This window comes from Phasianus colchicus, chromosome 1 (assembly GCF_987193195.1).
Source record: "Phasianus colchicus chromosome 1, bPhaCol1.hap1.1, whole genome shotgun sequence".
In the NCBI taxonomy this organism is placed as follows: Eukaryota; Metazoa; Chordata; class Aves; order Galliformes; family Phasianidae; genus Phasianus; species Phasianus colchicus.
In genome coordinates, this window is record NC_143436.1 from 82,071,767 (window position 1) to 82,098,844 (window position 27,078).

The window sequence follows — 27,078 nt, forward strand, 5'->3', positions numbered from 1 at the left end:
CCAACTGCCAACAGAGATTGCTGGGAAAAGAAAGTGCTTGCCTTAACCTAAATTTTTTACTAGCAGGAGAAATAGAATGAAAACAAAATAAATTTATTATGAAATGGATTTGTTTGTAGGCCTTCTTCTTGTGCTGTTGTTTGCTTTCTTTGAGGGCATTTAAAGCAGATTAGCAGCCCTAGAGACAGAAGTCCATTACTTACCCAAATTGCACAGAGCAGCGGAGGCAGCTGTGCAATCCCTCCATCCCTTCCCAGTCCATCCTCTGCATCTCTCCCGCATTCCCAGAATGGAATTCACCTTTGTCCTGAAGGGACCATGTTCAGCTCAGCTGGGAGAGGGCAACCAAGTGTGTGCCGTCTGCTCTCTTCATTTGGGGACGTCTCTTGAAGCCTGCTGGCTGCTCAGGGCCAGGTCCCACGCTGAGCAGGTGCATGGGACACCTTCCTGAGGCAGAGAACTGGTGCTCTGTGCTTCACCATCTTTCTGGGAAGCAAGATCGTGAGAAGTTTTATAGGGAAGAAGAGGAGATTGAATGTGTGATCCCTGTCAAGAAGAGGGAGCTTTACAAATGCCTGCACAAAAGGAATTGTTCCTTTGGAAGCACTCAAACACAGCTGAAGCTGCCTCCCGCAAGCAGCTCTCATTCTCTTCATTCCTAGATGGATGGATGTAACCAAAGGGCAAATCCATTCTACTTCTCTTCATCACTAATCTCGTGTGTCACGTCTTGTCGTATGAAGGATTCCGTCTGGAAGAAATCTGGAATTTGGCAGACGTGACTTATCTTCCTGATTTTCATCTCGGCTAAGCTTGCGTCATAACAAAAATAATGAATGAAGTTTTGAAATTTTTATTTGCCCTCTTCTGACCGTAAAATGGGGTTATACTGCACATTTTCACCCTTAGTTTGTCCAGTCTCCTGTGTTTCCATTACAATAGAAGATTTTTCTATCCCCTGCTTCTTTCAAAATGTTACTGATAACAGTCAAAACATATACTGCTTTTATAAAAGAACATTATTTATTAAGATAGGTATCTGTTACTATATATTTTCCTACTTCGTAGTGGGTATGATGGGGGAATGAAATGTCAAGAGGGAGATGTGTTATTTAAGTCAAAGCTTAAAGCAGTCTGAGAGCAAATAGGTGTGAGTTGGTTATGAATACAGTCAGACAACATCAGGGGAAAGTTCATAGCTGTGAGAGGGTTTTGAAGTCAGTCTTTCAATGGGTACGAGAAAGGCAAAAAGTAATATGCTTTATGTGGTATCATGTAAGTGGAGCTGTATGCAGAGGGGCCACTGGCAGCTTGGGGATGGAAGATGATCCAGGAGGTGCCTCTCCGCCCCTTGTGTGATGTCATGGCGAGCTTTGCAAGGCTGTGTCACCCAGTGGGAAGTGTTTGTGGTGAGGAGTGTTGCGGGAGGGCAGCTAAGAGCAGTGCCTTAGGAGAGCAGCACCTCAGTCTCTTAGAATCATGGTTATGTTGTTCAAGTGAAAAAACGATGGAGATTTGTTAAATTTCCTTTTGACCAAAAAAACCAAACCCCAAATTCTCATCCGAAACACGAAAAGGATGTAAAGGACTGCCCAAACACTCCCACAGCATGCTGTCTGACAGAGCCACAGCCCTCTTGCTGGGCAGGCAGGCAGCTCTGCCCCACAGCACACACCCACAGTGGTTTTGAGGAAAGCCAGCAAGCCAGGAATGCATAAGGATGTTGGAGCTGTGCATACTCATGGCTTTTCATCTCCAAAACACAGCCCGGCCAGGCCGCAGGGCAGAAAGCAAAACATCCTGGGCTGAGTTCAAGAAGTGCTAGAGAAGAGCTTGTGTTTTTGGAGGCAGTTCAGGTGGTGATCTCTCTTCCAGGAGCAGGGGCTCCAGGAAGTGCAGAGAGCCTCGGGGTCATTTGCAGTGCTGCTTCTCCCTCTAGCCCAGGGACTGGTAGCAAGTGCCCAAACATCCTTACTGCCTCCAGAGCAGTGGAAAAAGGGCAGGCGAGTGCTTTGCTGCCAAGGCTGAGATGGGCTTAGGCTTTTCGGCTGTGAGGAACAGGACCGATGAGATGGTGCTGAGCATCAGAAAGGGGCTGAGCAGAGCAGGTGAGGAGGGGAGTTTTCCCCAGTAAAATCCTGTCTGAGAGCTGCCTCATTAAATCAGCGCTGTTTGCTTTACTGGAGTGACTCAGAGGAGAGGATGCTTTCCCCACAGCAGCATCTATTTGGGTTATTGTAGCCACCAAAGGGAACTGCGGCTTTGTCTTTCTGTTTGTTTTTTCAAAGTCAAGCCATGGGAGTCAGCATCGACAGACTTCCAAGCTAGACAGAAAAAAATTCCATGATTGCGAAGAGTGGGGAAAGGGATGTCTGCAACAGTTCTTCGTTATTTCCAGACACTGTCACAAAGGGCCAGATGGAAGGAGATGAAAGAACGGGAAGAATAAGTTGCTTTAGACAATAAGCGGTGATATTTTAGGAATAAAGCCATGGGAATAATGGACTTTTTCTAATTCTTTAGCTGAATCAAAAAGTCAAAACAAAAAAATTATTTCAGATCAGTTGAAATTCTTTTTTTTATTCTTAACATAAGCCAGAGCTGGCCAAACAAAAAGAAGTTAATCTCACCAAAATGTGTTTTTGTTTTGCTTTCTTTTAACTTTCAAGTCTGTATGCAACACTTCATGAAACACATTTTAAAATAAAAAAGGAAGAATAGTTCAATTTAGAAACTATTTTGGGATTGAAACTGTTGCCCCAGCTAGGTACAAATTTACCTCAGATTGCATTTCCTAGTGAATTGTCCCTCTGTCTGAAAAGCATTACCCAGCCTTAGGAATTATAGGAAGTTGTTGATCGCTTCTCTTGCTTCTTAATCAGAGGATTGTCCTCATTGCATGTGCACTACCATTCACTGCAGCTCATGTACTCCCTCAGCCCTCCCTTTCTTCCTCCTGTAGAAAAGATTTTGACTTCATTTTTACAGTGTTTTTTTCCACTCCTCTTTCCAGTACTGACAAGGAGTCGCACGTGATCTTCTGCCAGCTGTCAGGTATTCAGTAGTAAAAACAGAGCTTACAAGAATCTGGAGAACTTTTTTTGCATCTGCCAACCTCCTGAGACCCTGGTGTGGAGTTTGAAGGTTCTCAGACAGCAGAGTTTTGGCTGACTTGCTTTCAGCTCGCTCTGGCAACAGGGACACCGTTTAACTTCTCATGGAGCTGTGCCTTTTTGGCAGGGTAGATAGATGAGCAGGCTCCAGGATAGTGGCCCAGCCTTCTCAAACTTTTGTGTCCTTGCAGCTTTGTTTTACTCTGCTTCTGCTTTCAGATTTCCTGCCAGCTGCCAGCTGTTAGTCTGATAACCACCCCAAACTGGCTCTGCATCAGCAAGGAGCTGAGCAAGTCTGCGACCAAGACTAGAAAATGGAAAGTGTGAAACTGGCCTGTGCCCAATGCTATTCTCACCTCCTTCCCACACAGGTTGACTCAGTGCTTCCCTCCATTCCATAGCAGTTTCCATTGGTTTTTGTAATGTGGTGTGGCAGGAGTTGGGTAAAGCAGGATCAAGGCACGGAGCTGGGAATGAGGATCATAAGGGCACTGTGTCAGTGATGGGAACAAAACTACTGAGGTCTCTTTTGCAAGAAGCCCAAGGCTGCTAGCAAACCTCAGTGCTTTCAGCTCTCCATGTTCCTCTTGTGCTTCCACTTCCTGGAAGAGGTGAGGAGATGCCATAGGGTAGTAAATGCTGACTTGCTCGTGTCGCTCTTCCCTCTGTTTGGAGCCAGATGATGGCTGAGAAATGTGGCAGGTCTGGGTCCTATTTGGAAATTAATCACTGCATACACCATTCCCAGTTGCTTCTGAGAATGGGGAAATGGAGATGCTGAAGGATAAAGAAAGGGCTGCCTGTCACAGAAAGAACTACAGCCCACCAGAGACGTAGGGGCTAAAGAGAGTATGTGAGATTGGTTGTATATGGTGTGAACAGCCTCATGTTGAGTAGCGAGGGAGAACCACGAAGTGAATGCTCCTCAAAATGAGGCAGAGAGTATTTAGGGCTCTGGTACTGAGCTCTGTGGGTTGGGACTGGAAAGCACCTTTTTCCTTGGGAAAAGGCTGCTGGCAGAGAAAACTTCCATTTACTGCTGAGCTCAGCTGTGCTTGGAGAGGGGGTGTAGAGGATGGGGTCTGTGCTACTGAACAGGAGGAGTTATGAGGCTGCTTAGGTTGGGAAGCCAGGGACAAATGTTCCATCCTTGCTTGCCCCAAGGAGCCTGAGCTCCTCCTCCTCCTCTTCTTCCTTCCCCTGACAGCAGAGGGTTTCCTCTGCCTGCTCCTAGGTGCTGTGACTTGTCCTGTATGCCGTCTGTTCCTGCTGACATTCAGGAGTTAATGCTGGCCTTGCTTTTATGATTTAAGCAGAACAGGATGGAGAATTGTGGTTCCCAGAAGTCCAGCTGTAACAAAACATAGCTTGTCCTTGGGCATTTGGGGTCTGGGAAGGAGGGCTGTGCCCCAGCAGGGGCTGTGGTTTGTCTGTCACGTTGCAGCATGGTCCTGGCCGCAGACCAGGAAGAGAGGGGTGCTGAGCCCCTGCCATAGGCAGTTCTTGAGCAAATCGCCTTCCGCGGTCCTCTCTTTTCCAGTCTATCCTGGGAGGATGAGGGTACCAATCTCACCTCACAGCCTCCAGGAGATTAACTTCATTAATCTCAAATATGAGGGCCGCAGGCCGAGGGCTGTGGCACTAGGGAATCCAGTCCCTGCTCCAGTATGGGCAGAGGGAGGAGTGCTGCGAGGCAGCGTGGTTTTGGTCTGTGTTATGTTCAAGGCTATGACTGCAAAGGGGTTTTTAGGGTGAGTGGTGGAGCGAGAGCGATGCCAGGCACAGCCTTCCTGCCTTCCAGCAGCCATTTTCCAGACTTGTTTGTGACAGAGATTTCCTCTTTCCCAGACTCCCATGTCATTGTTCCCCTTATGGGGCCTCACTGGTCATTGCCTTGTGATGGAAAATAAGAGGTTGTAGGGGCCAGAGTGCAGACATTCCTTACAGCTTAAAAGGGAAAACAGCCCTAGCACGGAGGAATCCCTGTGAGAGGTGTGCCTGGCTGCTGCTGCTTGCTAGCTGCATCTCGCTGGAAGAGAAATCAGCTGTTTGGCAGATGACTTTGTCCTCTTTGTTAGGTTACCAGGAGAAAAGCCTCCTTCCTGCAGTTCCTGCCTCCCTCTCCTTGCTGGCTCCTGCCTGCTCATGTGGGACACGAGGGAATCCTGGCTCCTGTGCTGGCTCCCTGTCACACAGCCTGCACTGTGCTTGGGGTATGCTGAGCCTCAACCTCTGCACCCCGGTGTGCTCCTCCAAGCTGCAGGAGCTGCAGGCCCCCTCCTTTCACATATAGGTTTTCCGGGAACACGCCGTGATATCCAGCATGGGTGGAAATATATGCTCCAGCTTGTTTCCCATTAGTGAAACTGCAAAGGAATTAATTTTCTCCCAGATCCCCCAGGAGGCAGTGGTGCTGGGATGCTGTCAGTGCCTGTCTGCCCCTCACCTTCAGCAGCTCTCCAATCCATCAGCCACTTTCCACTGCCACTGATGGAGCTGTTGAGGCCTCCGAGATGACAGGACCCAGCTGTTCCTGTGGCTCTGGGTGACCGGCTTAATGAGAGGGACCCATGGATCAGCCCCTGAGGAAGGAGCTCATGAGCTGCCCTGTGCTGGCTGACAGGCTGTGCAGAGAGCTGCTGGAGGCTGGGCTTCATTAGTTCTGCTACTCACAGAAGGGTTTTGGAACCGCAGGGAGGTGGAGGAGCAGGTCGCCTGAAAGTTTAATGGCTCTGGGCCCCTTTATGTCTAGTGCAGAGCTCATGCTGACACCTTTTCAATAGGTTGTTGTCAGTGTTGGGAACCAGTGTGTCTGGTTGCAGTCCCCTGAGGAATGCATCACTGGCCTGGGATCTGTCTCACAAACCTGACCTTTTATCCTTTTTTCTTTGCCTGATTGCTTTGGGGACTGCCCATTTTCAGGCCTTCTGAGCTGCCCATGGATGCCTCTGCTGCTCTTAGCTGCCAGACCCTGCTCTTAGCACCCTGTGCCTCCTGGAAGCCAAAGAGAGAGGCTTTTCAGGATGGTGGTAGATGCAGTTGGTTTTGCACTGGGGCCAGGTAGTAGAGAGCTGAGGGAGGGTACAGCTGGGTCCTGATGTGATGGCTTCTGTGGCTTGATGGCAGGTTTCCTTCCAGAGCAGAGCATACAGATCACTCTGCAGCCCTCCACACTCTTAACAGTGATGTTGCCTGGGGAGGTACATTATGCAGATTTCGGTGTGGTGTAATATAGCATTGGTGATTCAAAACCCATGTGCTGAGCTTGTCTCTGACGACTGAAAACAAACCTTCCAAGTGAGACTTGAAGGTAGTTTGTGCAGGGTTTCTTCCAGACCTCTGCAGATGCCCTGAAGCAGTAGCCCTAAGAAAGAGAAATTGCGGTTCTTATTGGACTGCCTGTTCATGGCCATCCTAATGCTGGGGATGCTTGCTTGTTTCCTTCTTATCTGTTCCATTTATGCTGCTGCCAGATTTCCTCCCTGTCACACCAGAGCATTAGAGAACCAAGGGATGCCACAGGAATTAGGTCAGGTTTGCTCGTTAGTCCCAAATGAGAGCAGTAGGAGAAACGCGCTGCCAGAGCCAGCAGCACAAATGGCTTCAGGTGACAGACTGCATGCTTTGTGCTCCCCCCAGTGTACGTGGGACCTATTCTCCCAGCATCTCTGCAAAAGCTGTTTTGCCCAGAGCACGCTTAGGTAATGGGATGGAATGCACAAACCAAGTTTTTTCTCAACGCTCAGCTCTCTCTTTGATTGCTGCAACACATTGTGTTTCTCCCTGCAGCTTCACAACAGCAAGGAGAGAGGTCTTGGCAGTAAGGAGCTGTGGTTTCTTGTTGTAGTTTTCTGTGCCTCGTGTCTCCAGATCTTTTGGTATTAAGGAGGAGACATTGCCAAGACAACAGCTGATGAAGCATTAAGTTTTGTGGGTGAATGGTGATATTGAGTTGGATTAGGAGCTGTGCAGACAGTGCTGTTAGCCAGTAGCACACCTTACATCTATACCCCTTTGTCAGTCTGTAGAATTCATGTGAGTTCTGCAACCCCAGCCATAATCCTGTTGCTCTTTAGTTTTGCCTTATCAGTGTAGTGCTCAGGCTTGTATAATGTATCAGATTGCTTCCCAGAGAACTTTTGTGTTAGTGCTCCACAGAACTTTGATTTCCTTGCACATCAGGCAGGGCAAAAGTGCAAAGCCTTGAGCACATACGGCATTATAGAATCATAGAATCATTTGAGTTGGAAGGGACCCTTAAAGGTCATCTAGTCCAATTCCCTGCAAGGAACAGGGCCACCTACAACTCACGTTGCTCTTACCCCCAGGTCCAGCCCAACCTTGAGTGTGTCCAGAAATGGGACAAAATAATATGAGGGTTCCAGTTGTTTTGCAGATTTCCACATGGTGATACCAAAAGAGGAAAAAAAAGTTGCAGTTGCTGCTGACAGCAGAAAAGCTTTCTGCTCCTGATGGAGCACCCTCACTCTGTGCCCGCTGCTCCTGTGCCTTACCCTCGCTGTCTGGGCTCACATGGCTTCAATAAGGGGAGCTTTATAGTCCTCCATTCTTTCAACACTGTCTTAGTTACTGTCCCAGCTGTGGGCTCCTTGGGCTGGATGAGTGTGTAGCAGGCTAGCAGGTGGATTATTCTGAAGGCCAGGGCAAGGTCACTCAGGAAATACTCCAGCTATCACTGGGGGTTATTCAGTGAAAGCAGCAGCTTGCTATGAAACTGTGCTTTGAAAGCAAAAAGTTAAAAAAAGTTGTTAGGATAAAGAGGCAGCAGGAGAAAAAAGGTGTGCTCAGCGTTTGTCATTATATGTATCAGTAATGCTCTTCAGGCAGATTCTGCTCCTTTTACATCATCTATATCATCTATTTGCAAAGGTATATGTTGGAGCTATGAAGATAATACAATGAGCAGAGGTAAAGAATGATTCTCAGATGGGAAGGGAAAAAGTCTTTGTGTATTAGAGAGCAGATGGGATCAAGCTGTCTCGTTGCTTATTTTACATTCCTTGGATTTCTGATTCTGATGCCAAACTGTTGTGGAAGGTAGATGGCAGCCCTGAGCTGGACACTTATAGGAGGGAATTGTGGGATGAAATAAGAGTCACAAAAGAAAGGAACGGCAAAGCATGAATTAAAATCACAGTCTCCAAGTCAGAACCCCTGGAACCATCTTCTCCTTTCAGAGTCTTAAGTAAAAAGAGACCATAAACTGCTGAAAGGAAATGGTATTATTTTTGAAAATGTGGTTAACCTGTGGGAATCTTCCCTGATAGCTGTCAGCAGCTCAGGAATGCAGTGGAACTTGGAAAAAAAAAAAAAGGATTTGACATTGGTACGAACAACAGGAATATTTGTGACAACTAGGAGAAAACTGTGAAGTGCAAAATTTGTGCTGCAGGGCAGGAGTCAACTGCTAGCTGTCAGAGACCAGGAAGAACTCCTCTGTGGGAAAGCTGCTTTATAATTATCCATGGCAGTGTTTCTTCTCTGAAGCATTTAAGTCTTGACCAGTGGGGGCGAGATAATGGGCCTTGCAGATCTGTGTTGTTCTTTTGTGACAGGGGCATCTGGTGCCTGATGGCAATTTCTTCCTTCTGTTTGGTATCACCTTTCTCCAGGGTCCTGTTCACCTTCTTCTTAAATGCCTCAACCAAAGACATTTCTGCTGCCTGCCCTCCATGGAGAATATTTGAAGGCAGCAGTCCTTGCCTCAAGGGCATTACTCTTGCCGTTTTTGCTAGCCGTTCTTTTGCTCGTGTTTGCTCCAGTTCTCCTAAGTGATTTTCCAGGAATGACCTCGAGGAAAGCCTTTATTGCTGGGGCTGTAGCCACTGTAGCTCCTGTTTCTGCCCCTGGTTATTGTCTGAGCTGTCCATCTTCTGCCATCATGTCTGTCCTGCTCTGTCATCTGTGCCTTACAGGCATGGTGCTCTGTGCTCCAGCATAGAAGTTACATTTATTATATTTTCCAGCTGCACTGAGAACTGCTGCTGCTGGTTTGGGTGACTTGATGTATTCTGTGTCTCTTTTTTATGTCTTGCAGGAAGAGCCAAGAAGCAAATCCAAAATCTGTGCCAATGTTTTCTGCGGAGCTGGGCGGGAATGTGCAGTGACAGAGAAGGGAGAGCCAACCTGCCTCTGCATTGAGGTATGGGGACAGAACAGCTCCTGCAGCGCCCAGCCCTCGGACTGCACTTTAGTCACTGGGGGCATCACAAAGACTGGTTTGGAGCAGCTGCAAATTCACAGCAGCTCTTCAAACAGCGGGGCCTTTCGCTGCATGGTGTGAGGGAAGAGCCCTGTGGCATGTACATTGTCTGGGACTTGCAGCTGTGCTGCTCACAAAGTCTTTAACAGGCATGGCAGACTTGGCTGGAGGTCTTTTGTTGGGAGAGTCTAGTGGGATACTGATATCCAGCTGGCTGTGGAGGGCACTGAAGGAGAATCAGCAAGCTCCAAGACAGCTTTCCCTCCCCAGAGGCTTGTTTGAGGAGGTTACAAGCACCCTACTAAAAAATCAGCTTTTGTAAAATGGAAATAATTGTGGTGGAGTGCTGTGAGCATGAATAGTTTCCTCCAGCAGGGAGCCAGAGATGATTAGCAAAGCTTTCCCAGCTGTGGAGACAGGGTCTCCCTGCTCTGTTCTGCTCTGCTCCATGTTTTCAAACTGCTCCTGCCTGGCTCCTGGGATTGGGCTCTCTGCTCCTGCCTCCCTCTCAGCCCACAGCTCAGACACAGCCAGCCCAGGCTCTGGGAAGAGAATTGGTCCCTTAGCAAGTAGGGATACTGTTGTCTGGACAGGCTTGGCCAGGCTGAATGATGTAGGAGAAAGAAGCTTGCACCTTGCTTGGTGGCAGTGGTGAGCTCTCACTCTGCTGTAGATTGAGCTGTCTGCTGCTGGCTGGCAACGTGGTCTAAATTCAGATGCTGAAAGGTGGAGCAGATTCTACAGAGAGCTGTAGCAGAGCTGAGCAAGCAGAGGGGCGCAACCTTGGGACAGACACATTCACTGCACATAGAGCTGCAGGTGTAGAACTGCATTCAGTGTTTACACCAAGTTTTGATTTTTCTGCTGTGCTCCGCTTCTGGAATACTCCTGCTGTGGTGTTGCTGACTGGGGATGGGACGCAGGGAAGCCTTTGAATCCACATGTACAGTCTTATCCATGTGTCTTTTCCTGGGGAGGCAGTGGGAGGGTTTGAAAGCTTTTTGGGCTGGGCTGAACCTGGGATGTGCCTCCTCCTTATTGCTGCCCCCAAGAGGCAGGTAAAAACTCTCATCTCTGGCTTTCTCACAGCAATGCAAACCTCACAAGAGACCTGTGTGTGGTAGCAATGGCAAGACGTACCTGAACCATTGTGAGCTGCACCGAGATGCCTGCCTCACTGGCTCCAAGATCCAAGTGGATTATGATGGCCACTGTAAAGGTAACCTTGTGCCAGGGAGCAGCAAGGAACAGCAACTCTAAAGGACAGAGAGCTGAGAGCTTTGTGTGATAACAAGGCAAGGCAGAGGCCTTGCCAACCATGACCCTGTTCCGCAACTGCCAGCCAAGGTAAACAGGGCAAGCCTGGAAAATGTACCCAGGTTCAACTGAGACCAAATCACCAGGCACAATTGTTATGATGAACTAGGTCTGAGGCTGAGCCATAACATCAGGTCAGTATCAGATGTGGTGGTGGTAACCAGGGTCCATAGACCAGAATTTCCAGGCAAGTCCATAGAGATAAAAGGTGGGAAGGTAGTCCCAAGATGAGGACAAGGATCAACAAAATCTATGGCCAAGTAAAGAAATGCTGGCAGCAGAGCTGGGGACAGACATATGTACAACATAATCTCAGACAAGGACAAGGAACTAAGGCATAGAATCATAGACTATTCTGAGTTGGAAGGGGACCCAAAAGGATCACCAGTTCTGACTCCTGAACCCACACAGCACCACACGAAATCCAAACCCTATCTCTGAAAGCTGTGTCCAGACACTCCTTTCACTCCGGCACTTGGGGCCATGCCCACTGCCCTGGGCAGCCTGTTCCATGCCCACCACCCTCACTCCCAGCTGCCCCTCCCCTGACACAGCTCCATGCTGTTCCTTCGGGCCCTGTCGCTGTCACACAGAGCAGAGCTCAGAGCTGCTCCTCCACTCCCCGTGAGGAGCTGCAGCTGCCATCAGGCCTCCCCTCAGCTCCTCTGGGCTGAGCACACCATGGGACATCAGCTGCTCCTCACACACTTTACCCTTCAGAACCTTTACTATCTTTGTAACCCTCCTTTAGATGCTCTCTCACAGTTTTATGTCCTTCTTACATTGTGGCACCCACATCTGCACCCAGTGCAGGAGGTGAGGCCGCACAGAGCAGAGAAGAGTGGGACAACCCCTCCCTCCACCCAGGCAGTGCTGGGCCTGATGCACCCCAGGGTACAGTTGGGCTGCCAGGGCACACTGCTGGCTCAAATTCAACTTGCCATTAGGCAGAACCCCCACATCCCTTTCTGTGGGGCTGTTCTCCAGCTTCTTGTCCCCTAGTCTGTGCATACAGCCAGGGTTGCCTTGTCCCAGGTGCCAAATATAGCATTTGGTCTTAGTAAACTTCATGTGGTTGGTGATTGCCCAGCCCTCTAACTTGTGATCTCTTTGCAAAGCCTCTCTAGCCTTTATGGCTCCTCCCAATTTAGTGTTGCCTGCAAACTTACTTAATACATGTTCAAGTCCTGTATCCCACCATTTATGAAAATATTGAGGAAAACTAGTGCTAAATTAGAGCTGTGCAGAACTATTGACTGGCTGCCTACCTAATGTACTCCCATTTACTTTGAGTCCAACCTGTCAGACAGTTGTTTACCCATCACATTATGTCTTTGTCCAGCTGTATGCTGGATGTTTTGTGCAGAGGGGTACTGTGAGAAACAGTATCAAAAGCTTTGCTGAAATCTGGGTTAAGTTCATTAAGAAGGACCTTCCCCTTAGTAAGCTATTTTGGCTGTGACCATTGACTACGTTGTCTTTCAAGTATTTTTCTTAAACTCCAAGAATAATCTTCTTGAAAAAGCTTGAGCTGAAATAAAGCCTCTGGACTAAAGGTAGCGTCTGGATGGTGGTCCTTGGTCAGTCTGGCCCTCATTCGTGTTTCAGTGCCCTGACGCTTTGATTGCAGTGGGCTCTTGTGTTACTGGGAGTGGAATGCTCAAGAGAGCAGAGCAGTGTCATTCTCTGATCCGTCTGAGCTGATGGCTTTACCCAGGCAGGTCTCTTCAGCCTGCCTGCTGAAAAAAGGTCAGACTTGAGATAAACCTCCAGAACCTGTACTACCATCCATGTTCACGAGGGACCTCAAGAACTTCAGGAGCAAAGATTTTGCCTCAAGAGTATGGCTGTTTAACTCATCCCACACCTTGCATATGCCTCTCTCCTGAATTCAAGAAGCCTCTGTTAAAAGAGCAGTTTCAAGAGTGAACAGGTGAACTTGCAGGACAAAGGGAAATGGTTTTGAGTTGAGGGAGGAGAGATTTAGATTGGATGTCTGGGGCAATTCTTTACGGAGAGAGTGGTGAGGTGCTGGAACAGGCTGCCCAGAGAGGTTGTGGATGCCCCGTCCCTGGAGGTGTTCAAGGCCAGGTTGGATGGGGCCCTGGGCAGCCTGGTCTAGTATTAAATGGGGAGGTTGATGGCCCTGCATGTGGCAGGGGGGTTGGAGATTCATGATCCTTGAGGTCCCTTCCAACTCTGGCCATTTTGTGAAAATGGAGAACTAGCGCAGGTCTGAAATGCCTGATCTCCTTACTGTTTGAGTAAAGCTGCTGCCAGAACCAAACATAGCCTGCTGATAGGAAGTAATTCAGAACTACAGGACCGTTCAAGTAGGAAAGAACCTCTGGAGATCAGCTGGTGAAACCCTCTGCTTGAGCAGGGTCAGCTAGAGCAGGTTGCCCTGGATTACGACCACTTGGATTTTGAGTATTTCCAAGGAGAGAGACTACACAACCTCTTTTGAGCAGCCTGTTCCAATCTTCAACCAGCCTCACAGCAAAAAAAGTGTTTCCTTATGTTCAAATGGAATTTCAAGTTGTTAAATACACACCCACTGCCCCTTATCTTGTCACTGGATGCCGTGGGAAGAGTATGGCTCAGTCTTTTTCACTCCTGCCCATCAAATATAAACAAATTGGTGAGGTCTCTCCTGAGTCTTATTCATGCTGAGAAGTCACAGCCTTCCTCCCCTCATATAACAGTTGCTCCTGTCTCTTCATAATCTCTGTGGTCCTCTTGTTTCCAAAAGCTTCCATGTTCTTCTGCTCTTGCCCAAGTGGCACCCAGGATAGGAAGAAGTTCATAATTCTTCATATTGAATCAGAAATGTCCTCTTCTGTCTTTCCTTTAACAGAGAAGAAGTCTGAGAATCCAGCTGCGAGTCCAGGTAAGAAGCCATCTCCTTGTCTGGCTGGAGTCTGTGTGTATTTGGGAAGAGAACGGGAAAGGAAGGTCTGCTGGGGGAGTGACACAGCTCTGTGTACAAGTGATGCTTCTGCACTGGCTGTAGCAGAGCCTGAGATGATAGATGAGCTGAAATAAGAGGGCTTGGGTCCTCACTCTTGGGTACCTTTGTGGTCCTTACTCTCAGGTACCTTTTTAGTCCTCACTCTTGGGTACTCCTGGATTCCTAACTGCACTGAAGTGTCTTAGGGACTCTGGGAGCATACAAGGTGAAGTGTCAATTTGCCCCTAGGAACACATTCTGTGTTCATCATCCAGACTGAGGAACAAGACACATAGTTCCTTGGGGATCAAAGATACAGGAACTGTGCTACTGTCCTCCCCAGCTCCAGGAGCACTCTTATAAAAGGAAGCTTTGTTTCAAGAGCAGTTAACTGATGGGCCCAGTGGCGGAGGGGCAGCACTGCATAATGAATGGGATATTGTTGGGGAATCAGGAGGTGTAGCTGAACCACCTCCCATCAGCTGTCTGTTTGGTTCCCTGTGCCTGATTTCTCTCCTTATCTCTTGTTTGTGTACCTAGACTGTAGATTTTGGGGCCATGACCTGTGCTCCACCAAGGGACCCTTTTCCTATCCATGGTTTATCAGTCCTGGAGCTGTACAATCATCAACATCAGCTTCCTAGGAGAAATGAAAGCAAACCCTCATACAAGCCTAAGGCAAAAGACTGTGTCAAAACCTGGCCATCATCTCAAAGCAGTTTTAAGGAAGGTCAAAATTAAACATGAACCCTGTGGGTTTTTGTTTTTATTGGTCCATCCAGTTGTGATTGTAGTCACTGGATTTGGAAGGAAATCAAGTGGCACAAGTGCACAAAGATTCCCCTTGTCTCTCCATTGACCTCTGGACAGGTGTGACAGTGCAAATAAGCTGGATGATCTTTCAGTTTTGCTTCTGAATACCATGTTTGTAACTAGCATACAAAACAATACCTGTCACTGGAGAGCTCTGAGAAAAAGTACAACTTGACGCCCTGTAATTTACAGTGGACAAGCCAGGATTTTGAAGAAATAAAATCTCCTGAGATGTAGGCCCTAAAACTCAAGATTTGGGAAGAGCATAGGGGAAGGCTCACTTAGTCTGGTCTTTCCTGTTGGAGAGGAAGGGGGTTTTGGTACCTGAGGGCTCATGGCTGAGTGCTTGATATCGAAAAACCCAGAGACATTGACCAGAGCCAGTCATTCGCATTCCTCCCTCAATCTGAGATGAGTCAGCTGGCCCTGGGTTCCCTTACCTCAGGCATGTACTGGAAGGCAGCTTGGCAGGAGTGTCGTTTTCAGGCTTTGCCACATGGTGTCACCCACAGCCCATCCACCGTTCAGCACATGGCAGCCCTGCTTTGATCTGGCCATGGATCATCTTCAAGGGGCCTGCAGACTGCCATCAGGACTGTCTGCTTCGCTTTTATTTTCATAATCTCTCTATGATATCCCTGCCAACATTGTTCCTCTTATCCTTGCTTTCTCTCCTGACAGTTGTGTGTTACCAGTCGGACAGGGATGAGCTTCGTCGCCGTGTCATCCAGTGGCTGGAAGCAGAAATTATCCCAGATGGCTGGTTTTCCAAGGGCAGCAACTACAGTGAAGTCCTGGACAAGTACTTCAAGGCAAGTAGAGCCTGCCGTTTCTTGACCTGTCACTGTAAAGCAGCAGTGCTGCCATGAAAGAAGCTGAAGTATTGAGATGTGCCTGATGACACAGGAGCCAGAGAGTCCTGCTGTGTCCTGCAGTGTGCTGCCTGCAGCAGCTACTGACAGACCCACTTGCACATGACCTGGAGCACCTCTGTCTCCTGTCGTCCGATGTGTCCCAGGAAAAAGAACATGGATAGGCCCAGTATGCCCATAGTAAGGGACAGAAGAACTGATCTTAGAGGGCATAGGACTGCCAGAGGAGGAAAGATGAGTGGGAGTGCTGGCAATACAGATACAAGGAGCAGGGAGCTGTGGCAGTGCTGCTGATCCTTTGTTCCTGACAGCCCCAAGGCCACATTGAGGTGGAAATGAGGGGGGCTTGGGGGCTTCAAGGGGAATATGTGCCTGTGTGGATTGTGGCCCGGTTGTGGCAGGGAGCTGGTAGTTTCCTGGTGCTCTGCAGGAAGATGGAACTGCCTGTGAGCCCCCAGCAATAATTCTTCCCTGTCAACCTCACCCTATCCCCACCCCTTTTATATAACCCATAGATCGCACGCTTCTGCCATGCTCCTGCCGCATGCACTGCTGCCTCCCTCCCCCTCACACCCGGCTACTGATAAAGACTTCAAAGCATTCGAGATGGAGCTGGAGGAGCAGGTGGGGAAAGGGGGAGAGTGTTTAAATCATAAGCTGTTGACAGTGAGAGATTAATGGTGCCTGACAGGAGTTAACGCTGCAAGCAAATTTGCCATGGCAATGGCACCCCCTGGTGAGGCAGAGGAGCCAGTCCCCGCACTACAGAGAGAATCTTCACCTTTGTAGCCATTAATTCTACCCCTTCTGTGGAAATTCACTTGAAGCCACTGCTTCAGGCACCCTGCGGGCCTGCCAGCACCCTCGCATGCCCTCACACACATGCTTTCCTCAACCTCTATTGCAGGGGACCTGCTCAGGCAACAGGATTTGTCTAAACACATGAGCCAGCCATGGCCTTGCTCCACTGCTGTGCACAACCCACCCATCCTCTGTCAGCCACTCACTGCTGAAAACCCACAGCTCAGAGGCAGACAGCTTCATGTTCCCTTATTTTCCATCTTTTTGTGGAGCAGTGATCCCAGGCACAAGGGGGCAAAAGTTTCCATGACAAAGCCGTGCCGTTTCCTGGACCAAGTTTCCTTCTCTGTCAGAAGATAATCCTCCATGTCAACAGCCCAGTGAGCTTTGAAATACATTTAAAGCAGAATTCAAGGCTTGGAGCAAGTCGGAGATATCCAAATAATGCAAGCTAAATGAACTCATGCACACACAGATTTGTTTCGCCTGAGCTGCGTGCCTCGTCCAGCCCACAGCTCCCCATGCTGCCCTGCAAATGGTCTGACTCCTGCCCTGCAGGCAATAAACACTGGAGGCAAGGAGGAGGTGAAGGTTTTCCCTTTTCTCCTTGACCAGAGGAGCTTGCAGATGTGGCATGTTGCTCTCTCCCTTCTGGAAGCGTGCCTTGTGTGAGTCACTGGGACGTGGGTCAAACGCCAGGCAGGCCTTGGCCTTGAAGGACCCTGCATTAGAGATTAGACCAATAGTGAGAAGCTGCTGTGGCTTAGAGTGTCTCTTGAGGATCAGGTAAATGCATACTGTCTTCTTGAAAGCCAAGAAAACTAACTTACTGCAGTTTGGGTCATTAAGAGAGCTGTGGCCACTTTCAAAATAAATAGGGAGGAAGACTTCAACATCTTGCAGAAGCTGAAATATATTAGTGGGGCAGTTATATACAGGCTACAGCACAGGCAGATATTTTCCTAGCCCTACGTGCTTCTCCTGAATCAGAGATAGCAGCAGACAGTGTTTGAGCATTCCTGGAAGCCCTGCTCAGGAAGGTGCAGTGACCTGCCCTGAGTCACACGGCAGAGGCTGACCAGCATCTCATGCAGCAGTCTGCCTTCAGGATTCATTTTCCCTTCCCTGCAATGCAGCTGTCTCTGAGGGGGCCCAGCAGTTCCTGCTGCATGCCCCACGCTGTGATATGACATCTCCAAACAGGGAGGCAGAATACAATTACTGTAGTGGGAGTACAGCCAGGACATTGGGGCTAAAAATCCTACTCATCAGTGTCAGCAGTCCTGTCAGGACCCTATGAAGCTGGTGGCAAGGTGTTTGGCTGTTGCATTAAATTGTTCCTTCTTTGGGATCAGCAAAAAATTGCTTCCTGTGATTTTCCCTTTTGTCACTGTCACAGTCCATATGCAGCTTTGGATTTACACATGTTGGAAAGCTGACACCTTCTTGGGCACAACTGGTCTGCTTTAAGGCAGGAGGTATATAAGAAAGCTGGGAGCTGGCTGGAACAAAGAGAAGAAATGGGGGTAGAGCCATAAATCAAGCAACAGGAGATGAATGAGAGGCAGTGTAGCTTACCGGCGAGCGGGAAGCTAGAGCCAGGTCTCCCATTTCTGATGCTAGTGTGGATATGTTGTTTTTCTCTGAGCCTCTGTTCTTTGTGAAAAACAGAGATGATGCAACCCGCTTTGTTAGTGCTTCAAAAATGCTAATTACCTATGGAAGAGCAATAAGGAAGGGGTACTTTGAGTTGGCACATGAGACCCTCTCACATCTTCCCATCTTTCCCTACAGAACTTTGATGATGGCGATTCTCGCCTGGACTCTACTGAATTCCTGAAGTTTGTGGAGCAGAACGAGACTGCTGTCAACATCACAACCTACGTGGACCAGGAGACCAACAAGCTGCTCAGGTGGGCATCAGGCAGGATGCCAGAAGGACAGGGACCAGATGTGGTAAAAAGAGGGGATGAAAAAAACAACTGTGGAAAATATCAGGTAGAAAAACAGCATCAGCAAACTTAACTGTATATGAAATGGCTTCTCAGTTAATTAGACATGAATGCCACCAAAAGGAGCAGTCCCACCCTTAGCTTGAGGTTGGGCCATACATTCCAACTCTCTTTTGCATTGGACCTAATAGTTTTGAAGCCAGGAGGTAAATTGGATGACAGAAGATTTGTCTTTTTTATTTCCTAGTGATTTGGCTTTCTAGTGGACCGTGCTTGCCTCTTGCCTGATACTATATCCAGTGCAAGGAAGATGGTGGGAGAGCACAGCTCATGGAGAGGCTGTAATTAGAACTGGTGCAACCATCACATGAAATCATAGCTTCAGAGGTTTCCCTTTTTCTGTGCCCCTGCGTGCAAGATGATGACTGCTTGTGGTTGAACTGTGCTTGCATCTGTACTTGTGTGACATCATGTAGATGTCAGCAGGGTGCTATTCCTGCTGCCTAATTTGTTCTGAATACCAGCCCCTGCACACCTCAGCCTTTCTCCAGCCAGGAGAAAGGTGTCTGTTTTTCTTCTGTTTACATCAGGGAGATTTTCTTGCAGAAGACATTTGTTCCTGGCTTCTCAGAACCTTCCTAGTTGTTACTAGTTCAACTCATCTGTACTCTGAGGCCAGTGACTGGTTTAACTTGTTTGTACTCTGAAGGCAGTAGAGGAATGACTTGGTACAGCCTTGTGCAGAACATGCCTCTGTGTTTCCTTTTAGGGGACTCTGCATAGATGCCCTCATCGAGCTGTCAGATGAAAACGCTGACTGGAAGCTCAGCTTCAGTGAATTTCTCAAGTGCCTCAGCCCATCCTTCAATCCACCGGAGAAAAGTAGGAATTCCTCACTTGTATTGGGGAACTAGTGGGGGGTCCTGGTAAGGGAACAGAGAAGAGGGACCAGTTTGAGCCAGCCATTGGATGCTGTAACTCCATTCCCAGAGTTAATGTTGATATGTGCCCTACCTGCTATCCCACAGCACCCCTTGTTCTCCCATCCCTACATTGTCAAACATACTGCTGTTTCTGTTGCAGAGCTCCCAGAGCTCATGTGATTTAAAAGGTTTGGATTTTAGAAGCAGGGACGTAGGTCAAATGGATAAGGTATGCTTTGATCGTCAAGGCTTGTATTTAACAGCACGGATATAAATCATGTGAAGAGTTAATGTCTGGATAACTTAGAAAAGTTGGACCAGAACAAAGTCCTGCTGTGCTCTGCCTTTCACACAGAAACCCTCCCTGATGAGTGTCTCAAAGTTCGCTATCCTTCCAAATCCTGCTCAGTGCTACGTGGAAGCAGCTTAGTGTTCTGCTGACCAGGCATGCCAAGCCATTCATCTGATCATCTCCTCAGGGGGTGCTTTCACCTGCTGGTCCTGAGGTGCTGGATTTACATCCACTGCAGTGACACTGAGGTGTGCTTCCTAGAGGATATTCAGTAGGAAGCCAGAGATGCTGTCTGTATCCCTCAGGGCAGAGTTTTCACTGAACCACCACAATTAAGTGCTTTGAGGGTTATGGTTATATGTTTATATAATAGAGAAGAATGTGAACTAAAATGAGAGAGCTTTTCTTATTTCCTTCCTTTCTTAGGGCTACAGCAAGCACACACGCTTTCCCCAGCAACTACCCTGTTAGAATAGGGATTTGTTTTACAGTAAACAAAACTTTCACTTTGGGTGCTCTTCTCTGTGTGTAACACATCAGGACATTTAAGCAAACCCAGTATCAAGATCTCATTTGGGATTGAGAACTTGAAATGTGTGCTTTTGAGGAAACAAAGCAAAGTGTATGACTTTCCCAAATAAGTATTTTGGAGCTAATTTCACACCTAATTCAACGTGAATATTTCTGTCATGGTGGTCCATCTGAAATCTTTGGTGGATTCGTGGCCTCTTCCAAAGATATCCCCCAGCTTCTCTTTGAGAGTGAGATTGTACCTCCTCTCTCAAATTATCTTCTGGATCTGTAGGGTACAACTGTTGTCCCTGTTCTGTGCCTTTCTAGAGTGTGCCCTGGAAGACGAAACCTATGAGGATGGAGCAGAGACCCAGGTGGAGTGCAACCGCTGCGTCTGTGCCTGTGGGAACTGGGTGTGCACTGCAATGACATGTGAAGGTCTGTGTGCTTTCCAGAGGATGATTGTATTTGGTTTTGTGCAAAAGGATTTTTATTTTCCAGCTTTTTAGGGGCTCGCTAATGTTCTTTGTTACCTTCTCTGTTGGTGGGTTCTCTATCATCCTCCTGTGCTCCAAGATGGCCAGACCCCAGTTGATTCTGTTCTAAAAATCAAAAAGTGTGTAACTGAGTTGGGAACAACAGTATTGAGCCTTGTAGGTTGAGTTTGATATCATGAAAATTCAGGAGCACATATTCCAGACGAGAGCTGCTTTGCATCCTGCTGGCTTGGGGCATGCACAAACCAAATAGGTTACTGTCTTCAACCTTATGTGTGGGTGTGAGCAGGACAGTTGTATCCTATATGTATCCTCACTGTATTTATATTTACAGTATCTGAAAAACATCATGCCCCAGGAATGGATAAATGAGACTTACTCCAGTGATGTTAGAAAAGCGCTTTAGCTTCTTGCATTAAGAACTGTAAAGCAGAAGAATGGTGACAGAGATGAAGAGAGGTAGTGTTTGTAGTAAAGGCAGGGTTGTTGTTCTATCTGTTCTTCACCTGGAAGGCTATTTTTAAAAGTTCACGGTGAAGTTTACCATCTCAGCACTGCACTGCATTTTCCTGGCCTTCTCCAGAAACCAAAGTTTTGCATGAGCTTTGTTTGCAGTGCTGTGCTGGAGCTGTCAGCAGCATGTTCAGATCTATAGCCAGCCAGAGTCTTGTAGTTTGGGCAGGAGAGAAGAGAGGGAAACAGCTACAGGTTTGTATGTGCAGTGTTTCTTTCATGTTTATCTGTTAGTCTGCAGCGCAAGCTTTGGGATTCTCTCAGCTTGGACTAGGCTGCTGCAGCAGGAATTCACCTCAGGAAAGATAACTGTTTTACTCTGTAGAGCTGCTTGCTGTGAGAGGTTAAGCAACCAAATGAGAGACTCTTTGCTGCCTGCCCAGAAACAATCTTCAAAGTTGCAGTGTTACACCCAGTGTTGATGCCTACCTAACTCCCTGCATCCATGGCAGAAGCACACCATTGGACAGCAATTTTTTCACTTTCTGCCTGTGTCAGAGCAGTAGAAGGGTCAGAGGCTATTGTTAGACAGATAATGAAACCAAGGAATCAGATGAGATACATCAGCAAGTTGCACATCTACTAAGCGAAATTACCTCTTCATTAAGCACCATTGTACTTGTATAGCACTAAGCTTCTGTGTATTCCCTACAAGAAGCCAAAATGTTTATTAGAAGTGCTACTTTTTAAATAACAGGAGAGGAGAGCAGAGTGCAGCCTCTTTCTTATCACATTGTTATCATGGTGTATGTCAATAGGGGGACAGTCTGGAAACCCAGGTTCTGAAGTCCAAGGTAGCCACACACCTATTTTCTTTCAAAGAAGATCTGGCCAGACCATACAAAGCCTAATTAAACTTGAGGTGTGCTATGGCCTGAGACATACTCTTGCTGGTCTGCTTCTTTTTGTTTTCCATGGTTCTGTCCATGAAATTTGCATTCCCTGTTTGTGATAAAACTGAACTCCGTTTCTGTTTGCAGGGAAGAATGAGAAGATGACTGCTCACAGACAGCAACCTGGTCAAGACTTGACTGAGGAGGAGCTAGCTAGATATGTTCAGGAGCTGCAAAAGCATCAGGTTAGTATGAGGCTGGGAAGATTGATCTGCTTATAGAAGTATCTCCTTGTTTGAGGTGTTCCCGTTGCTTCTGCCACTTGGAGGCTTCTGTTAGCTGGAGGAGCTCGGTAAGGAGAGATCTTAGTTGTCTGAAGGAAGAGATACAAGTGTGGGGCTTAGAGGAATCTAACAGTGTTGTCACTGCTCATGGATGGACCAAAGATGTCAGGGCACTGCCAAACGATGTCAGTGCAAAGCTTCACTTTTGTGCTTGCTTTCTTTAGGAGACGGCTGAGAAGACCAAGAAGATGAGCACCAAGGAGATGTAAGGGGCCTCCATATCGGAGGAGCCCAGGAGGATGGGCCCAACCTGCTGCCCTGTCCTCCAGTGCTGATCTCAATATGCACAAGAGTCTGCTACAGTTGCCCAGTCACAGATATTTACATTGTATAGCGATGGGTTATTTGTTTTGTAATACACAGAGAATGGGGCCAGGAAAGGGGAGCAGAGCCCACCAGGTCAGGGAGCTTCATTGCTGGGGCCTTGGAAGGCTGGGGGGAAACTACAGCAGCCCCTGGGACCCTTCCACATGGTGACAGTAGTTTCTCATAGGAGCTAATGGGGATTTCTTGTTCCCCTAGATCTGGGGAAAGGATGGTGGTCAGTGCTGGATAGAAGAGGGGGTCTTCAATTCAGAGTTGTCAGCACCAGCACAGGCCTGGCAGTTTTTTGGCTGAGCGTATATGCTGCAGGGCATAATTAGCCAAGGGCATTGTCCCTCTTACCCTTTGGTTTGAGCTCCTCAAAGCTGGTCAGCCTCATGTGACACCTGGAAGTCATGGTGCCGTGCTGCTGGCAGAAGTCCAGCACATTCCTCCTTACTTTCCACCAGACTGTCCCCAGCAGCTCCTCCAGTACATTGTGGGCTACAACACAACACAGTTCCTTTTGACCTCATCTCATTCTTAACTCTCCTTGCCCCCTCCTTAAAGGTGCTATCATATTTTTTCTTATCACATTCACATGCTGACTCCCCCTTTTGTTTTGTTTTGTTTTTTATTATTTTATTTCCTATGGTAGTGATTCAGCATTTGTATGTTTCGTAGTTCTAGATCTTTCACGAAAACCCAGCCTGTGGGTTTTTGTTATTGACAGTGCTGTAATGCCCCGTGCACAATTTGTATCACACTGCACCCAAGTCACCACAAGCAAGCAACTTGTGAGCCCTACCTACAGGGTGTTTCTCATTTGGGGATTGCAGCGTCCCTCAATGAACAAAGAGGCAGGGCTGGATGTAATTTCTACTAGACACAGGTTGACACTGCAGCTCTCTTTGGCTTTTGCTCCCCTGGCTAGCACTGACCGCGTGCTCAGAGTCTTAAACTGCCCAGAGGGACCTGCTAGGTAGTCTAGAGACAGAGGGACGAGGCATGTCATTAGTAGGTTAATGCATAGAAAACTGTTCAATTGAAGTTTGAGCTGCTAGCCATCATCTTGGGTTTTCCATCTCCCTCTGGGATAAGGCAGAAGCATTCATCTTTAATTCCAGGTGTGTGTTCAGGGTCAGGGCTAGAACCCTTCTTACTGACACAGTTTTCAGTGTCTCTGATCAGACCATTTTTTACTACCTTTTGCGGGTCATTTTCAAGTATCTTGTTTCTCAGAGCATTGGTCCTAGTTAAAAATGAAAAGCTGTATTGTTGACAGTCACCTCTCTAGCCTCATGCCCAGCTGATTTTCTCCTGCAGTTGTCTAGTGTACTTCATATACTTACACACCGAAGCATCCTCAGTCCACATTCCCTTCATGTCCCTGCTGTGCATCCCAAGCAGTGGCACATCCCTGAATCAAGAGGACTGCCTGTGACTTCTATCTTCCTGTTTCTGAATAACTTCAGCAATTGTTGCCAGGTGTCTTGCAGTCCATAGTGCTTACTGAAGCGAAACTCAGCCTGCATCAGCAAAAGCATGTTCTGCTTGAGAAAAGATCAGCAGGGCTTGTGTCTCCACCTTTCCTTGCTGGCACAGTGTTTTCCTTGAAGAAGAAGACTGAGCTGATGTCTTGCAAATATAAGAAAAGAAGAGAGAGCTTGATCCCTCCTGTGGTCTCTCATGAGAACCATGATTATTCAAAGTTGTCTGGTCTTTGAGTTGTGTCCTTGATGTGAATCCAGGGGACTTCCATTGACTGACGCAGTGCCACATCTGCTGTGGGAATCATAACTTACTATGCCACGTTTGGATGTTTTGGCACAGTAAGTACAGAATGGGGCTGGTTCTTGCAGGGGTTCTTCTCCCATGAAGATCCAGATTTGAGAAGCTAGGACCTGTGATTTGAGTGGATGAGTCCATAGGAGCTGCAAATAATGCGAGTCACTGTGTTCTGGTGGCCCTGAAGGACATGTTTGGTGGAACAGGAGTACTCATTAACCATCTCCTAGCTCCTCCCTTAGAGAGGGATAAAGCAGCATCATGTGCTGGTTCTGGAATCACAGGAACATAGTCAATAAATATTTTGCTTTATTCTGCCCCAACTCATGCCTCCCAGCTCACTACCTTGCAGCTTGGATCATTGAAGTGCCTTAGAAAAAAACACAACAGCTTGCCTTAAAGGCTTTCCCTGAATGGGAAGAACATCTTATTGTCCAGGCAGGAAGATCTCCAACTAGGAGAAGCAAAGCATGGTGCAGGAGACATCTATGCAGAAGGGCTTCTGTAGGCTTAATTCTCCAGTCCCCTTCCTGCTTCCTGCAGATGTTGCAGTCTGTGAGGATGCCTGCTGGGGTAGGCTGGGGAGTTGTATGCTAGCAGTCAAGATTCACAGAGCTTGCACTTGGACTGAGGCCAGGAGTTGGCTGCTCCTTCAGGCAAGGCAAGCTAAGCTCTCTTAACAAGCCATGTAACATATCCTAGGACAGTGTGGTGTAGGGGTGCAGTGAATGTGCCCCTATGGAAAGAGGTGCTACAGGTGTAGCTTTTCTCTCCTTGTTCCCTCAAAGGGAATATGTGACTATGGAGAATGATGGTGGTTGGAAAGGCTAACTATGGTAACCACATGAGACTCACCTGCCTTGGATATCTCTGGAGATTCTCATCTGGCCTACTCACAACAGGTAGGGGGGTCGCTGTCATCTGCAGGGTGACTTGGCTGTTGAGGAAGGGAGTGCTGAGTTCCAGATGTTGCCCTCTGAGACAATTGCTGTAGAGACTGCAAGTGGCAGGGAAGGCACTATTTTAAAAAAGCAAATTTAAGCAACAAACAAAGAAGTCCTACTCTTCCCACTATATTCCCTCCTGTACGTGTGTGAAGTTTATCAGTATTCTGTAGGTTTCCTTAGTGCACTTATTTTACTTGATTTTGTAATATTTTGAAGCGGGGGCGGGGGGGTTGGATATTACTGCCAAATAAAATTTAAAAAAGAACACTTGTTTCATTTTTTACAACCCTGGATTCCTCATTTTCGTCTCTCCAAACCAACCAACCAAAAAAAAAAAAACAAAAAACAAAAAAACAAACCAGCTGCCTTTTGCACATCCTGTGGTGGCATTCGTACACAGATCTCCATGCACTTGACAAATGTAAGACGCAATCCTCTGTGGTTTCCAGCTGGTGAAACTGTAAAGAGAAGTGGGAAGCCGCAACCACAAGGTAAGCCAGTGGCAGAAGCACTGCCTGCAGCCACAACTACCTCCCAGCCGTGCACTTTGAGCGATGGGATTGCTTTACAATCAATTCAGAATTCTTTTTGCTCCCCTAGCAGCTGCACACCTGTTATGTGTTCAAGTTCTTCACTATGAGAGTGGTGAGATGCTGGCACCTGGTTGCCCAGAGAGGTTGTGGATTCCCTGTCCCTGGAGGTGTTCAAGGCCAGGTTGGATGGGGCCCTGGGCAGCCTGGTCTGGTATTAAATGTGGAGGTTGGTGGCCCTGCCTGTGGCAAGGGGCTTGGAGATTCATGATCCTTGAGGTCCCTTCCAACCCTGGCCATTCTGTCATTATATGATTCTCTGTGTTTGTACTGCACAGAGCACAGTGTCAGTTCAGGGTTCTGCCCTCTGTGGACTTGATTTCTCCTGCTTCATGCAGGCAGGTGTGTAAAAGAGTGTTCCAGAGGAAAGGACTGGTGTTACAGCAGATCACAAGGTGCAGGTGAGTTAGGGTCATGCTGCTGAGAGAGAGCAAAACGTTGTACCGGGAAGCATGCAGGGACACAGGCCATAAAGCTTGGTGCAATTGCTCTGTCCCAAGAGGCATCAGGGAAGTCTCAGAACCTTCTGGTCGGAAGCCTTGGGCTAGTTAAGAAGCATTGAACTAGTCAAGAAGAAAAGCTGTAAATGTTTGTCTTCGGTTGGGTTCTGCTCTTTTCACACTGTGGCAAATAATGCTCACAGGACCTCCTTATTTTATATGAGCTGCTGTGCACGCTGTCTTAATGCTGACATTCACTGGGCATTCAGTGCTCAACTGTAAGACAGGTCTATTTTCTAACTTTAATCTCTGCTGCTGGAACTCCCCAGGATTTTAAAGTGGACGAGAAGGAAGTGTCTGCTACAAATCTGGCTAGATTCTACTATAAACACTTTGCCTCGTGCAACACGCATGCTTAACAAGGCTAAGTGATTTGGGCTGTGGGAGGGATGAAGAGCAAGAAGCCTGTTGCCCACCTCTAGCAGAAGCTCTGAGCTGCTGTTTTAGGCAGTGAAGCACAAGTGAGTGTTGGCGAGCAGCTGTACGGCGTGGCTACGTGCACTTCATCACATCGCAGCTGAGCTTCAAACAAATGGAAAATGGGAATCTCATGTTGCTCGTGCATGTAATACGTGGTAGCCGCAGGGCCATTTCGGTATCAGCCTGTAACCTGGCAGTTCTACAGACAGAAGCCTCGTGGGTTAAGCCCGGCGAACGTCCTAGGAGTGAAGCTGTGCTATAAGGCGCAGGCGAGGACATCCCTGGAGATACACAGACACCGTGCAGACAAGGCGCTCTGTGCGGCTGGCGCAGCCACAGCAGGCCAGGCCGGCCGGGGGCGGGCCGCAAGGACGACCGGGCCGTAGCGAAGGGGCTGTAACGCCGTACCTCGGCGCTAACGGCATCCCACCCCGCACGCCTCTCCTCAGGCGCTCCTCCCTCGCATGCTCGCTCCGGGCCGGCGGCAGGGTCTCCGCCTCCCCTGCGGCCGCCGGCGGGAGCCCCGAAACATGAATACGAGCGCTCCGGCCCCTTCGGCCTCGGTCGCCACTCC

General features: G+C 48.1%; 1 protein-coding gene across 1 annotated transcript in view; it reads left to right on the plus strand.

Moving 5' to 3' along the window:
• The window catches only part of FSTL1 (follistatin like 1), a 44,958-nt gene extending 19,699 nt beyond the window's left edge, over positions 1-25,259 (plus strand). The window contains exons 3-11 of the mRNA XM_031613171.2: positions 9,172-9,276; positions 10,426-10,555; positions 13,511-13,543; positions 15,098-15,228; positions 17,884-18,002; positions 18,811-18,923; positions 20,097-20,207; positions 21,760-21,857; positions 22,121-25,259. Of these exons, the coding sequence (XP_031469031.1) occupies positions 9,172-9,276; positions 10,426-10,555; positions 13,511-13,543; positions 15,098-15,228; positions 17,884-18,002; positions 18,811-18,923; positions 20,097-20,207; positions 21,760-21,857; positions 22,121-22,165 (885 nt within the window). The 3' untranslated portion in view covers positions 22,166-25,259. The remainder of the gene's footprint in view (positions 1-9,171; positions 9,277-10,425; positions 10,556-13,510; positions 13,544-15,097; positions 15,229-17,883; positions 18,003-18,810; positions 18,924-20,096; positions 20,208-21,759; positions 21,858-22,120) is intronic.
• Positions 25,260-27,078: the final 1,819 nt, after the last annotated feature.